General features: G+C 40.9%; 1 protein-coding gene across 1 annotated transcript in view; it reads left to right on the top strand.

The window, feature by feature from the left end:
- The first annotated feature begins 10399 nt into the window (after window positions 1-10399).
- LOC124291868 (coiled-coil domain-containing protein 171-like) overlaps window positions 10400-16682 on the top strand; it is an 84404-nt gene continuing 78121 nt past the window's right edge. Inside the window, 3 exon segments of the mRNA XM_046728934.1 lie at window positions 10400-10489; window positions 11928-12084; window positions 13132-13240. Of these exon segments, the coding sequence (XP_046584890.1) occupies window positions 11995-12084; window positions 13132-13240 (199 nt within the window). The 5' untranslated portion in view covers window positions 10400-10489; window positions 11928-11994.

The raw sequence follows: 16682 nt of genomic DNA, 5'->3' as shown, positions 1-16682 counted from the left end.
GAACATTGTTGACCGTGTGCAGGTTACACTGATATAGTAGGAACATTGTTGCCTGTGTGCAGGTCAGGCTGTTGTAGTAGGAACATTGTTGACTGTGTGCAGGTCAGGCTGATGTAGTAGGAACATTGTTGACTGTGTGCAGGTTACACTGATGTAATAGAAACATTGTTGACTGTGTGCAGGTCAGGGTGATGTAGTAGGGACATTGTCGACTGTGTGCAGGTCAGGCTGATGTAGTAGGAACATTGTTGACTGTGTGCAGGTCAGGCTGATGTAGTAGGAACATTGTCGACTGTGTGCAGGTCAGGGTGATGTAGTAGGAACATTGTTGACAGTGTGCAGGTCAGGCCGATGTAGTAGGGATATTGTCGACTGTGTGCAGGTCAGGCTGATGTAGTAGGAACATTGTTGACTGTGTGCAGATCAGGGTGATGTAGTAGGGTCATTGTCGACTGTGTGCAGGTCAGACTGATGTAGTAGGAACATTGTTGACTGTGTGCAGGTCAGGGTGATGTAGTAGGGTCATTGTCGACTGTGTGCAAGTCAGGCTGATGTAGTAGGAACATTGTTGACTGTGTGCAGGTCAGGCTGATGTAGTAGGAACATTGTCGACTGTGTGCAGGTCAGGCTGATGTAGTAGGAACATTGTTGACTGTGTGCAGGTCAGGCTGATGTAGTAGGAACATTGTTGACTGTGTGCAGGTCAGGCTGATGTAGTAGGAACATTGTCGACTGTGTGCAGGTGCACGTTGATATAATAGAAACAGTGTTGACTGTGTGCAGGTGCACGCTGATATAATAGAAACATTGTTGACTGTGTGCAGGTCAGGCTGATGTAGTAGGAACATTGTTGACTGTGTGCAGGTTAGGCTGATGTAGTAGGAACATTGTTGACTGTGTGCAGGTTACACTGATGTAATAGAAACATTGTTGACTGTGTGCAGGTCAGGGTGATGTAGTAGGGACATTGTCGACTGTGTGCAGGTCAGGCTGATGTAGTAGGAACATTGTTGACTGTGTGCAGGTCAGGCTGATGTAGTAGGAACATTGTTGACTGTGTGCAGGTCAGGCTGATGTAGTAGGAACATTGTTGACTGTGTGCAGGTCAGGCCGATGTAGTAGGGATATTGTCGACTGTGTGCAGGTCAGGCTGATGTAGTAGGAACATTGTTGACTGTGTGCAGATCAGGGTGATGTAGTAGGGTCATTGTCGACTGTGTGCAGGTCAGACTGATGTAGTAGGAACATTGTTGACTGTGTGCAGGTCAGGCTGATGTAGTAGGGACATTGTTGACTGTGTGCAGGTCAGGCTGATGTAGTAGGAACATTGTTGACTGTGTGCAGGTCAGGCTGATGTAGTAGGAACATTGTTGACTGTGTGCAGGTCAGGGTGATGTAGTAGGGACATTGTCGACTGTGTGCAGGTCAGGCTGATGTAGTAGGAACATTGTTGACTGTGTGCAGGTCAGGCTGATGTAGTAGGGACATTGTCGAATGTGTGCAGGTCAGGCTGATGTAGTAGGGACATTGTTGACTGTGTGCAGATCAGGGTGATGTAGTAGGGTCATTGTCGACTGTGTGCAGGTCAGACTGATGTAGTAGGAACATTGTTGACTGTGTGCAGGTTACACTGATGTAGTAGGAACATTGTTGACCGTGTGCAGGTTACACTGATATAGTAGGAACATTGTTGCCTGTGTGCAGGTCAGGCTGATGTAGTAGGAACATTGTTGGTTGTGTGCAGGTCAGGCTGATGTAGTAGGAACATTGTTGACTGTGTGCAGGTCAGGCTGATGTAGTAGGAACATTGTTTACTGTGTGCAGGTCAGGCTGATGTAGTAGGAACATTGTTGACTGTGTGCAGGTCAGGGTGATGTAGTAGGAACATTGTTTACTGTGTGCAGGTCAGGCTGATGTAGTAGGAACATTGTTGACTGTGTGCAGGTTACCCTGATGTAGTAGGGACATTGTTGCCTGTGTGCAGGTCAGGCTGATGTAGTAGGAACATTGTCGACTGTGTGCAGGTCAGGCTGATGTAGTAGGAACATTGTTGACTGTGTGCAGGTTACACTGATGTAATAGAAACGTTGTTGACTGTGTGCAGGTCAGGCTGATGTAGTAGGAACATTGTCGACTGTGTGCAGGTCAGGCTGATGTAGTAGGGACATTGTCGAATGTGTGCAGGTCAGGCTGATGTAGTAGGGACATTGTCGACTGTGTGCAGGTCAGGCTGATGTAGTAGGAACATTGTTGACTGTGTTCATGTCTGATTTGGTGAGAAGTTTCATTCATGTAGAGATGTTGTTATTGACATCGTCCACAGACACAGCGACCACTGAACGTGACTACGATGGGATATCGCATGAACCCTCTCATTGCCAAACAGGTATTGCTGAGAACAAAATTGATGTGGTGAAGGTGTTCGTGATAGAACAAAAATAATTATTGTCCATAACTGACCAGGAGTTTTATTTGCAGGAAATATCATGTACATGTCGGGTTTTTTCTGGTTTCCCATGCAAAGATGCACTTTACCATAAATAAATATTTTGTTTCAGTCCCGAGCCGTACAGGTGGTTTTGTCCATATAACCGACTCAGGAGTCCCAAGAGTTCTAAGGGAGGCAACTCTCCCGCACAAACGCAAAAGCGCATACATTAGATTTCGAACAGAAAATATGTCTACAGTTGACCAATGTCTAAAATGAGCAACATATTATTGACAAATAAAGAGAGAAGTAACTGTCAGCTTACTTCAAGTATAGTCGTCTTGTTATCAAACTCAATTATCAATCAAAGATTAATCAAAGGTCAATCAAAGATTACCACTGAACCAGATGTAGCATATTAGTCCCAAGAACGTAAAGGCTTATTGGGCTTCGTTCGTTTATCAGCACCATGGATTATTTCACAGCTTTCCTCCATAGTTCATTGAATCAATCACCTACACAAAAGACCAGCTTCTCTGCCCAGGTCTGGCTTCACTCATAGGATTCCTTTGTAATTATTGCGTAATCTGCGTCAAGTTGGAATATGCAGTACAAAGGCCCCCAAGCCGGGCAAGCGAAGTGGGAAAAGGAAACATAGAAAAACCAAACTTAACGCTGAAGTTGTTTTCAGCTGATGATAACAAAGGAAATAGCAAATCATGTGATACTATTAACAAGAAAAATATCAAACCTGTTCACCAGAAGCGAATGTAACCCGTGAAGGGCCGGGTTAGAATTGATTCTTCAGTAACCCATGCTTGTCGTAAGAGGCGATTAACGGGATTGGGTGGTCAGGCTCGCTGACTGGGTTGACACATGTCATCGTTTCCCAATTGCGTAGATCGATGTTCATGCTGTTGATCACTGGATTGTCTGGTCCAGACTCGATTATTTTCAGACCGCCTCCATATAGCTGGAATATTGCTGAGTGCGGCGCAAAACTAAACTAACTCACTCACTCACCAGAAGCGAAAGTATTTAAAAGCTGCTCTGTGGAATGTCCAGTCTGTCAGGAGCAAGGCACGGGAAATCTCAGATACTGTACGACGATTTGAACCTCTTCTTTCTAACAGAAACCTGGCTAAAACCAGCCGGTGATGAAACTGCCTTAGTTGATATAGTTCGAAAGGACTATGAACTCAAACAGGTACCACGGCTAATAGCCATGGGAGGAGGTGGTGCAGTAATAGCTAAACAGATTTTGAATATCGAACTCTGTACTCCATCGATTGTTTTAAGTTGAACAGATAGAGATTGTTATTTTAGCTGAAACTAGATCTTTGAGGGTGGTGTGTATCTGCAAATCGACACCATTCAACGAAGACAAATAAGCTTACCATCAACATCATCATCATCATCATCATCATCATACTAATATTTGTATAGCGCCAATATCAAGTTCAGTTGTTCAAATGCTCTTTGGTTTTCCCTCGATTATTGGATGTCAATCTCAACTCCCTGGGGACCATACGACTTTTGCAGCCACTAGGCACACCAAGTTGATATGGCTTTCCCATCCTTACGAGGTACCCATTCACAGCTGGGTGGACTCGGACACATAATCACAGTACTTTGTCCATGTTTTACTGCTCGTTGCTGTAACCGCAACTAGGTGTTTGCACGTATTCATGTGGCCACCATCTGGTCAAATACCAACGGAATCGTGGGTTCTTTTAAGTGCACAGGATTGTGTACTGCACACTAGGAGTTGTGACGACACTGAAAGAGTCTGCACACAAAGTTGACTCCGAGGTTTTTACACCCGGTCACAGATGCGCTCGATCCTGGCACCTCAAGCTCGTTGGGTCACTAGCCTGGCGTCTTAGACAGCTCGCCCACCACGCCCCCGTGTCTCAGTTGCATAATGACTTCTCACTTCTAATAGAGACATTGGAGTGAGTTAGTGAGTTTTGTTTTACGCCGCACTCAGCAATATTCCAGCTATATGGAGGCGGTCTGTAAATAATGGAGTCTGGATTAGACAACCCAGTGATCAACTGCACGAGGATCGATCTGCGCAAATGGGAACCAATGACATGTGTCAACCAAGCCAGCGAGCCTAACCACATGATCCCGTTAGTCGCCTCTTACGACAACCATGGGTTACTGAAGATCAATGCTAACCCAGACCTTCATGGGTAGAGACATTGGACACAAAGGAAGTTTCAATCATTGCGTTGGATGATTTCAATACTCATTTTGATAAGCTGAATATGCCTGATGTCAAGAAATGTATTCCCATTCTTAAGGCAAATGGGTTTAAACCGCAAGTATAATAAGGGACTCGTAAAAGTGGTCACAATACTGACTGGATTATCACTCGGGATTCTGACACAACATTGGAAAATGTTGTAGTTTAAAATCGTCTCGTGTCCGACCATCTCTGGATTTGATTTAACCTTTGTTTGCTGCAACCCCATGCATCGTAATATCAAGGCTTTAAACGTGGATGCCTTCAAGAAGTATCTCCTTGGCAGTGAACTTGTGACAAATACTCCAAGAGATGTACATGTATTGACGGAGCTGTACAACTCTACACTCGCAGACCTTCTGGACAAACATGCACCTCCAGTCATGAAGACTGTTCGCTGTAGGTCCAGTAACCCATCGTATTGTGAGGAAATACCAGAAGCTGAACAGTCACGGCGGATCGCTGAAAGAAGATGGCGAAAGTCAAGACTCAGTGTTCACAGACAACTATACAAGCAGGAGCGTGATGATGTAAATAGAGTAATTAGCTGTTGTAAGCAAAAGTATCACAATGAAAGCATTCTGTCCAATCTTAGCCAAAAGCTTTGTCGATCCATATGTCCAAGTTTCTTGGGAAAGAAATAGACGTTACACTTCCTTATGCCGATCGTGATGATTACTTGGCAGAGGATTTCAACGAATTTTTCACGAAGACGGTAGCTACTATTAGAAAAGCCTTCGTTCCAAGTGGTCAGAATATTATCGAGAAAGCAGATATCTATTGGATCCAAGATGTGCAAATTTCAACCCTTAACTGAAAACCAGGTTCTGAGTCAAATAACTAGCTCCAAGAAAACTACTTGCGAGTTGGACCCAGTCCCGACGGATGTCTTCCTTGGGCTGATGGATGTCCTCCTCCCTGTGATTACCAGGATCATAAACATTAGTCTTGCTAGTGGTGAAGTGCCGAATGCTTTAAAATCGGCAGCAGTGAAACCTCTGATAAAATCTCTAGCTTGGACAACAATACATTGAAACATTATCGACCAAATTTCCAATTTGTCTTTCTTATCGAAAATCCTCGAAAAGCTGTAAATGCATATCTGTGAGTGCACAGCTTTTGTATTTCCTGGAGCAGGACAATCTCATGGCAAAATTTTAGTCAGCCTATCGGAAAGTTGAAATCCTATGTTTTTCGCGCATTTCAAGTTACGGCCGCCATGACATGGAATGAGTTACCAGCCCACCCTAGAACAAGCACAGCAGTGACACATACAACACATACCTTTTGTCTGTGTTTTACAAGTGACTCTTAATCTTGTCTGAGCATGCTGTCGGTGTGGATTTAGCGCAATATAAATGGCCTGATTATTATTATTTTTGACAGTTGTAAGACAATATATATGCTACTGACTTAATATATGAATATACCTGAAAATAATTGACAATATACATTTAACAATTATGAATGAACACTTACATTGCACGTGACTAACTTACTCTGCATCAAATTGTATTAACATGTAATTTAAATGTTTCTTTATTAAAGTATAAAAACAATATTCATAATTATGAGTGGGTTGAACCCTCTGGTGTCTTTTCTCAACACTCAGCAGTACAGATGGAACTGCCTTTCAAGCCTAAAGGTAAACTCTTCAAAAGACGAAACGCACAGACCAAAAATAAAGAAATTTATTAAATATATTTAAGTGTACGTAAGTAGATTAAGCTTGAACACGGATGAAGGAAATTCGACACACGCGTGAACTTATGTATTGTTGTCAGTGGCAGTATTAATTCAGTTCACTCACTGCACATGTGTGAACACGAGGTGGCCTTCAGGTCAGTACCGGGTGACACAACCCCTTGCAACCGTCACTGCTCAATCAGTGGATTGCACAAGCCGTTGGATGTTTGCTTGCTATTCCTCCTGCAACGCGTTGGCAAGTTCTGCATGTGTATGTAGACGAAGGTGATGTTTACGTACGCATCGATCAATTTCGTCCCAACGATGCTCGATCGGGTTCAGATCAGGCGATTTGAAAGGCCAGAGAAGGACAGTGACGTTTGCATTGGCGAGATAGGCTGTCGTTGTCTTGTTGAAACAGCTCCCTCTGGCGGTTAAAAAGAAGGAGGAGGTGAGATCACAGGATTTGATCGATGAAGCGATTTGCTGTAAAATTGCCTTGAACCACCACTAGCTCTGATCTACCGTGTAGGACATATCTCACCACACCATGACGCTTGATCCACCAAATCTGTCCATCTGTCGAACGCAGTTCCGCGCGAAACGTTCGTGTCGACGTCGATAGACACGTTGTCTCCCATTCGGTCGTTGCCGGAGGAAACGCGATTCATCATTTAATCAAACGCGTCGCCAGTTCCACAGGTTCCATGCCTGTACCCTGTTGCACCATTGGACACGTCGTTGTAGGTGTAGTCGTGTCAGGACAGGTCCAAATTTTGGTCGCTATGCTCGAAGTCCCACTTCTCTCAGACGATTTCTGATGGTTTGGTCGGAAATTCTTGGAGACCAGGCACCTGTCCTGCAGTGTCCATTGCTGTAGCAAATCGCGACGAAGATGAAAACCCCGGATGAATCGGTCCTGAGCAGGAGTTGTCACTCTTGGTCTTCAAATTTTGGGACGATCTTGGGTCGAACTGAAGCGGGAATATCGATGCCATAATCGAGATTTGGTGCTGTAGTGGACATTGAAGTGTCTTGCAACGGCAGACTGGGACTCCCCTACTTCCAAACGTCCAATGGCGATATTTCGGTCAGTAGCATTCAATCTTCGTTTTTCATCTTCGTTTACGTAGAATTGTAAACCAAAAGTCACTGTGTTCTTTAATCTGATTGGTTGAAAAACGTGACCAAATGGTATTTGATTCCTGGAAATTCTCTGCGTATTAATACATACAAACATCGCTCACACCATTGTATTGTTACGTCATCAGCTGTGATGACGTCATTAAAATCATATTGTGACGTAAAGTCCGAATGACGTCACAAATGAGCAGTTCCAGATGATACCATGAGAGACAGCCGAAACGGCCGGCTGATGACATTTCACTGCTGTACCCGTACTCGATGTCAATGAGAGCAGACACAAAATACGTGTGTGGACCTTTTGGTTTACTTTTGTGTTTACAATGTCGATAAACATCATGTGTTGGCCAATTTCCGGGTGTTATTGAGTATTTGAAGCACGGGAATATTTCATTTGAAACCTCCGGCTGACGCCGTCGGTTCCAAATGAATTCCCGTGCAGTGAGTGAACTGTATTAATACTGCCACTGACAACAATACATATGTTCACGCGTGTGTCGAATTTCCTTCATCCGTGTTCAAGCTTACTCTACTTACGTACACTTAAATATATTTAATAAATTTCTTTATTTTGGGTCCGTGCGTTTCGTTTTTTGAAGAGTTTAGGCTTGAAGCACGGGAATATTTCATTTGAAACCTCCGGCTGACGCCGTCGGTTCCAAATGAATTCCCGTGCTTCAAATACTCAATAACACCCGGAAATTGGCCAACACATGATGTTTATCTCCTAAGTAAATTTCGGAACCGGAAATAATGAATTTGGTTTGGCCTTTCATGGTCGATATCTCTACTCATGTTTCCGACTCATTGTTAATGACAAACGTTTACAAATTATACATTTTTGGATGCGTTTGCGCGCAATACACAACGACCACGACACGATTAACGGGATTCAAACATTGGAATAATTTATTGTCTTAATAACGGTTGCTGTCAAAATATATCGCAATGAACTGCTGAAAGCGCATGTGCGCTTCTGTTTTGAAGAGTGTATTACACATACATTTAGCCAACAATCTGCCACACAAAAAAAGACACAAGAGACAGCTACCAGCCAAGCGATCGTGCTGGGAGCATGGCTTAAACCAATCAGACAGCGTCTATAGAACTTATGAATGCATTATTCCAGTGAAACAGTGTGTTGAGAGCTGGTTTTGTTACACAGGCAGTGTCGTGAGTAAAATTCTGGCCAGATAGACATATGACAGTTGTGATTAGATGAAATAGTGTAAGATTTTTATGTTTTGTAAAAGCACATCCATCCACAATTTTAAGTTTTTAGAGCAGTCGTATTCAACACCAAGACTAATGCTAATGTTAGGATGAGAAAGCCACAATAACTCGGTGCGCCTAGGGCTGCAAGAGTTGTATACTCCCCAAGGAGTTGAGATTGATAATGCGATGTGCCGTTGAGATTGACATCCAATGATCGAGGGAAAAAATAACAGCGCCTTGAGCATGCACTAGTGCGTGGATATGTGCGCTATATAAATATCCTATAATAATAATATAATAATAATAATAATGTGTGCACAGATACTAAACAGGATAAGCTAGCCGGATTTTATGTTTTTCTTGTAGTTTAAAGGCCAGACTGTACCCATGTGTACAGGGAATGCCTGTTGACAGCCTGGATGATTTTGAAATATATACTATAGAAGTCTATGGGAAAACATTTGGTTTTGTGTAACCTGTAGCAATGCAATCGTATTTGACAAATTTGGTCCACTGTCTGGGAGCATATGTTGTGTTAAGAAGTCATACGATTATGTTTTATTGTAAGTGTGCTCCTATAAATCGTCAGTATGTAGTTTCCCAATGGTTAGCCAAGAGTACTGTGAATACGGACGGAGATCCCCTACCAGCAGAAACACATGCTACTCTTTATTGGTCGACATATTGTGGCGTTACAAGGTAGTGTTACAGTGGTGACAATCATATTATGCGGAGAATTAGCCTCTTGTTTCTGTACACAATAAAGTGGTTAGAAGTTGATCTGAACCAAATTCTGAACATGGGTCGGTCGGTCGGTTGGGGTAAAAAACACCCAACAACTTAATAAAGATTTTCTGAATAAAGTTCTTGATTTCTCGTTTATTGTAATTCTTATTACAATTCCTTGCGTTCTTTAGACTTGTGGCACCGACTGATTATAAGATAAACATTTTATATAATAAGGCGGTACGTTTTAGGTTCGAGTCGGCGGTGGTGGAATGAAAACAAAAAGGTTTTGGGGGTCGGCAATAAAATTAGTCCGGCGATGAGAAACACGCAAAATAGAAATGCTGCCCTAACATGTCCTCGAATCAAAATTCGATGCTCACGCTGTTGATCACTGGATTGCCTGGTCCAGACTCGATTATTTATTAATATTATACAGACTGTCGCCATATACTGAAATTTTGCTGAGTGTGGCGTAAAGCTAAACTCACTCACTCATAGACTACATTCACTCACACATTACGTTATCTATTTCGAAAGAACAGTGATTGGCTTTGCAAAATCCTTGCAGCACATCCTAATGTGTTGTCGGCCAATTTATCATCATCATGAATATAGGGATCTGCAAGCAGATGGACACCTTTTACATTCTGCAGTCCTCGTTCTTTGGGACCAGCCTCGGCTTTTTCCGTTAAAAATCTCAGAGTGTCCTATCGTGGTGACAAACGCCGTAAGCACTTACACCAACTGTTCATTCGTTACCACTCGCCCCTTTGCGTAACACTGCAGCACCTGGAGTGAGCATTCAGAGAAAGCGTACATGAACAAACATCTGAGACCCACACCTATATGTGACCCGAGATACACACCATTGCAGAGGTAAGTTCATAATGTACTGTTTCCGGTCGGGGATTTCCAATTTTTAGCCAATCAAACGTCGCGTTGGACAACAACACAGTTGCGCGAATGGCGGCGGAAACAAATCTGTATCTTAGACTACGGTTAAGTTGGTTCAGCATTATTGCCTCTAATGATTTGACGTAAGTATGTCCAACTGATGAGATAATGCGGGGCCTTTACGGTGTTAGGTTACTACTCTATTGAACTTGTAGAACTATCTACACTGGCTCGCTGTCCCGCCGAATGAATGTGAATGAATGATTCTAGTTCAGACATGTCTTCGAGTGAGAATATACCGTGTGTGCAATGTGAAATGTGGACGTAACACATACCTAAATCATTATTACGTGGTCAAGCATAGATTTCATTCCATGTATATGCCTTTCACCCGTTACCATGAAGCCTGTGTTGTGCATCTCCTGTTCGAAGATTTAGTGTTTTGGCTTGGTTCGGGAAGTTGGGCTTACCACAGGATTGTTTACAGGTCAGAGGTACAGTACGTTTATAGTAACAATACTAGTATCACTGCACGTTGCATTCATATGCTCTGACTTTTGAAGCTGATCACGAAACTGTGCAAATTAGTTCAAATTTCACGTCATGATCGATCGATCAATTGACAGATCACTGAAAGGTGATTGATTTAGGGTATATAGGTGTGTCAAATAGATACAGAGGTAAATGTATCGATGGCTGAAGACTGTCACATGTCAGTCTAAACACTGATCAAGTCAATGGTTAGGATGTACCTTTTTCATTTCGTTTATTATGTCGGGTCGTATTAATGAATCATCCTTGAATGGGGATGCAGTAAGACTATCTGACCTCGAAGTGTGTGCAAAAATGCTAAGTTCAAGATTAAATTTTATCAGAATTTTATCAGAATTTGATAGTGACAGGGAGTTCCCATGGGTTTTCCTATGAATATTGAGGTAGTCTGTCAGTGTTTACATGGTTTCAAGAATGCACGGCCATGGAAAACATGTAAATGTCAAAATGTGTAGTTTCATAGATTTATGACTGTCACTGTCAGTTTAAAGGTTATAAATATCACTAGCCTCCCATCAAGTGGGTGTATGTATACTATGATCATGGTTATGATTGGAAAATAAACTGTTTGGATAATTTTCAGCAGATTTGGCATAGTGAACCACTATCAAGCAATATCATGCCAAACTCAAAAGAAAAATGCAATAGAAAAAGTTAGAAGACATTTATGACTTCGAGTAATTACTCATATGTTTCTTGATTTTAGTTAATCCATCTTATTTTGAGTGTGAATGACATCACAATGTACAAATAAATTTGAGAAAGTATATACTTTGTAATTTTAACTGCATTGAAACAAAATTTCACTTCATATTTCCTGCATATGGTAATTCTAGGAAATTTATGAATATTACTTAAAATCTTGTCATTTGTATTCTAACTATAAATATAATGGTCATAAAATGATTGCTTTTACTTCCAGGTTTAGGTTAAAAACTGATTTCTGTGCCTGAACTGTTATTACTGATCTGTCACAACTATGCCAAAAAATGTGAACACCAATATTCTGTCTGTCCACTGTTTGTCCAGACGATTGATGCGTGTATGACATTGGACACCACCAGCTGCAGTTGGTGTGACTCAGTAAGACACCAACATGGACACCAGCCGACAGGACGACACCTTAAACAGCTTGTCTAACAAGTACATGACCGAGTCACCCATGTTTAAGGGACAAATGGACAAGGTACGTTAACCAATCACGATGTGTTACCAGTTCAAGTATGAACGTGAAGCATTTGTGTTTGTACTATAGAAGGTCCTACTATGGATATAGATATCTGTGATCATGCTAATGATATATTTTTTTTCATAATTTCACAGAAATGCCTTTTTGAAACATGAGGACAGGAAAACATTGAAACAAATGCAGTGGAAGCCTATCAACTTGATTACAATTTACACCCATACCTGTTCTCACCACAACCTCACCTCATCAGCTGAATTTGTATAAGTTTGCATGCTTGTGTCTTTGAGATAAAAGGCAGAGTGCTGTCTTAAACATTAGACTTGGTCCAAGCTGTGACCTAACTAAGGAACTTGGTACCTTTGTCTTAAAGTTGAAATTTGCCACAATAAGGACTTTGAGAAGCACAAAATACTATCTCAAATAGTGGTGACCCCTTCTCTTTCATATATGTATGTCTATTATGTTTCCCAAACATTTAAAATCACTGTAAAATAGAGTGCAATTTGAACCAGTTGTTCAGTCAATTATTAACGTCTCATTTAATGCAATTGTAATGGTTGTCTTCATTAACAAATGAAACGTCATGTATAGACATGGAACAAATATTTTGGCTCTTCCTGTTTTCATGAAAACTTACATTCAAAGTTGAATTAAAGTCAGAGCCGGGTGAAGCTACTGTCAATGTCCCAGACATTAACCAGTTTGTGGCAATAGTATCACTTTGTAGTTTCCTAATTTCTTGTGTATTCAGTTGTATTGCTATGTATCTATAATAACAGATTAAGTACCATTGCTTGATCGTCTGTGTGGGTGTTCATACTTCATTAGCTCAAATCTCCGGGTGTCTCAAAGTTTCAACAGGCAAGATTTGATGTAATGAGATCTGACCAAATAACCTCTTTTGTATACTGACTTTTTGTAGTTTTTGTTTTAAGAAATATTTTAAAGTGTTTCACAAGCCTTTCCACCCATGAGTCACCTGACATGTCTGTACATACAGTAACATAGATAGTTTGTAGACTGTGTCTTCTGTCAATGTTTCAGAGTGGTGGGTTTTCCTCTCTGCTGGACATCAGTGGTCAGTATGATGTGGACATGAGTCAAATGAGAATCCAGATGAAGCAGTTAAAGCTGGATTTTCAATCTGAGCAAGGTATGTGGAACAGTCTGTGCAAAGTTAGTGTTACAATCTTAGCAAGGTAAGTGTTACAATTTTAGCTTGATAGTTGAACAGTCCGGGCAAGGTGAGTTGAACAGTCCGAGCAAGTTGAGTTGAACAGTGAGCAAGATGAGTTGAACAGTCCAAGCAAGGTGAGTTAAACAGTCCGAGCGTGGTGAGTTGAAAAGTCTGAGCAAGGTGAGTTAAACAGTGAGCAAGGTACTGGACTAACTGTTATGTATCTATCTCAATGATTAGTTATTTACTAATAGTGTGTTGTAAATGTCATTACTGCCTCATGACGTGACGTCATTGACCAATCGTGACATCACCATTTTGAGCAAATGCATCATGGTCATTCTGGTACCAGCACTTGATTAAACAAGTTGTGATCGACCCATGCTCTTATGTCATCAATTCATAAGTACTCTAAAACACCGAAGAAAACACGACACTAACCAGGTCTGTTTTGAGGGGAAGAAACACTGCAAGGTCTTCATGTTCTCAGATGAGATTTCATTGTGAGGAAGCAGTTGCCAGGAGTCAGATTGATTGTTAACAATTCCTAAGGTAAGCCTTAGTGTCAATCCTACTTAGGTGAGTCTTTCAATCTTAGTAAGGGGAAACAATCACCTTACTAGGATTGAAACGCTCACCTTACTAGGATTGAAACACTCACTTTACTAGGATTGAAACACCTTGCTAATATTGAAACACTCAGTCTTAGCAAGGTGAGTGTTTCAATCTTAGCAAGGTGAGTGTTACAATCTTAGCAAGTTGAGTGTTTCAATCTTAGCAATCTTAGCAAGGTGAGTATTACAATCTTAGCAAGGTGAGTGTTACAATCTTAGCAAGATAAGTATTAAATGTGAGTGTTACAATCTTAGCAAGGTGAGTGTAACAATCTTAGCAAGGTGAGTGTATCAATCTTAGCAAAGTGAGCATTACAATCTTAGCAAGGTTAGTGTTACAATCTTAGCAAGGTGAGTGTTACAATCTTAGCAAAGTGAGTGTTACAATCTTAGCAAGGTGAGTGTTTCAATTTTAGTAAGGGGAAACAATCACCTTGCTAGGATTGAAACGCTCACCTTACTAGGATTGAAACACTCACTTTACTAGGATTGAAACACCTTGCTAATATTGAAACACTCAGTCTTAGCAAGGTGAGTGTTACAATCTTAGTAAAGTGAGTGTTACAATCTTAGCAAAATGAGTGTTTTAATCTTAGCAAGGTTAGTGTTTCAATCTTAGCAAGGTGAGTGTTACAATCTTAGCAAGGTGAGTTTTCAATCTTAGCAAGGTGAGTGTTTCAATCTTAGCAAGGTGAGTGTTACAATCTTAGCAAGGTGAGTGTTACAGTCTTAGCAAGGTGAGTGTTTCAGTCTTAGCAAGGTGAGTGTTACAATCTTAGCAAGGTGAGTGTTTCAATCTTAGCAAGGTGAGTGTTACAATCTTAGCAAGGTGAGTGTTACAATCTTAGCAAGGTGAGTGTTTCAATCTTAGCAAGGTGAGTGTTACAATCTTAGCAAGGTGAGTGTTTCAATCTTAGCAAAGTGAGCATTACAATCTTAGCAAGGTGAGTGTTACATTCTTAGCAAGGTGAGTGTTACAGTCTTAGCAAGGTGAGTGTTTCAGTCTTAGCAAGGTGAGTGTTACAATCTTAGCAAGGTGAGTGTTTCAATCTTAGCAAGGTGAGTGTTACAATCTTAGCAAGGTGAGTGTTACAATCTTAGCAAGGTGAGTGTTTCAATCTTAGCAAGGTGAGTGTTACAATCTTAGCAAGGTGAGTGTTTCAATCTTAGCAAAGTGAGCATTACAATCTTAGCAAGGTGAGTGTTACATTCTTAGCAAGGTGAGTGTTACAATCTTAGCAAAGTGAGTGTTACAATCTTAGCAAGGTGAGTGTTACAATCTTAGCAAAATGAGTGTTTCAATCTTAGCAAGGTGAGTGTTTCAATCTTAGCAAGGTGAGTGTTACAATCTTAGCAAGGTGAGTTTTCAATCTTAGCAAGGTGAGTGTTTCAATCTTAGCAAGGTGAGTGTTACAATCATAGCAAGGTGAGTGTTTCAATCTTAGCAAGGTGAGTGTTACAATCTTAGCAAGGTGAGTGTTTCAATCTTAGCAAGGTGAGTGTTACAATCTTACCAAGGTGAGTGTTTCAATCTTAGCAAGATAAGTGTTACATTCTTAGCAAGGTATGTCATGCAGTTTGAGCAAGCTGTTGAAAGGAAAGGACAAACTATGTAAGTAACTGCCATTCATTGTTTGACCTTATTTTCATCTTAAAGGTCACATAAACCCTAGGGGGTACAAATACATAAATCACTTACTGGCATCGTTATGATTGAAACCCCGTCATTAAAACTACTCATTTCGACCTTTAATTGACTTAAATCGACCTTTTTGACAACAGTGCACAATTCTCACCCGCGAACGAAATTTCAACCAATCAGAGCGGCGCGTCTCTGTGACGTCATATGAGGAATAGCTTTGAGGGCCGATGCAGAATTCATCTACATTTTAGGGGGTAAATTATCTTGTTTACAGGATTGTATAAACCTGAAATCGTGACAATTGTTGTGGAAAATGAAAGCTATATGTTCTCACAATCTACTGTCATTTAAGTTTGTCTCCGGCTTTGCCTAGTTTCCGAGTTACAACTTGTTTTCATAGACGATTCTGTCAAAATCGATTGGTGTCGTTAGGCCCTATTTGTATAATGACTGATCCAAATTGATCCCATTTCTGTGTTTTTTTACCTCGATATTTAATCATGTCATGTAAAAATCTGTTTGTATTTTCAAAACAGTGTCCGCCCATTAGTTTTCACATGCAATACAGCAATTAATACTCCGTTGTAACCCGTGTTAGGTGGTATAAACCTACACATGTTATTTGTCATCATTCACTTGATGGTCATTTAATGAATTTATAACAGGTATAATTAGTGGTAACACACTTAGATTACCCGACAAAGGTCCCCATTTGGCATTTCTTGTGCCTGGAGTAAATATTCAACATTATAAACATCGATCAAAGGATTAACCGATAACACGCTGATTGATTAATTACTTTTATCTTATACAGCGGAATTGTCAAAAGGTAGTGTTTATGTATGTAGATTTACTAATCTATACTGAATACACTCGGTCGTGTCGGTGTCTGCGTAAAAACAACGTCCTTCTTTCAAAGGATTAACCGGCGATAAATTGATTGATTGTCCATTATTGGCTAACTAATTTACTGTTTTTAAAGAAAGGCGGACATTATGCAATTAGTTGCCAGGTGTGCTATCTTGGGTGACCAATGAGACTATACACCAATACCTGAAAAGATTTATCACTTTTTCGTATATCAAACTGTTCAGGACACATCATTTGGAACAGTTTTGTGGATATTGATGGATACATTCCACGAACAAGGTAATGGCCTGAT

This window comes from Haliotis rubra, unplaced genomic scaffold, assembly GCF_003918875.1.
Source record: "Haliotis rubra isolate DU_JTF1 unplaced genomic scaffold, ASM391887v1 Scf50, whole genome shotgun sequence".
In the NCBI taxonomy this organism is placed as follows: Eukaryota; Metazoa; Mollusca; class Gastropoda; order Lepetellida; family Haliotidae; genus Haliotis; species Haliotis rubra.
Note: the sequence above shows the minus strand (reverse complement) of the source record. Positions and strands in the feature narration are given on the sequence as shown.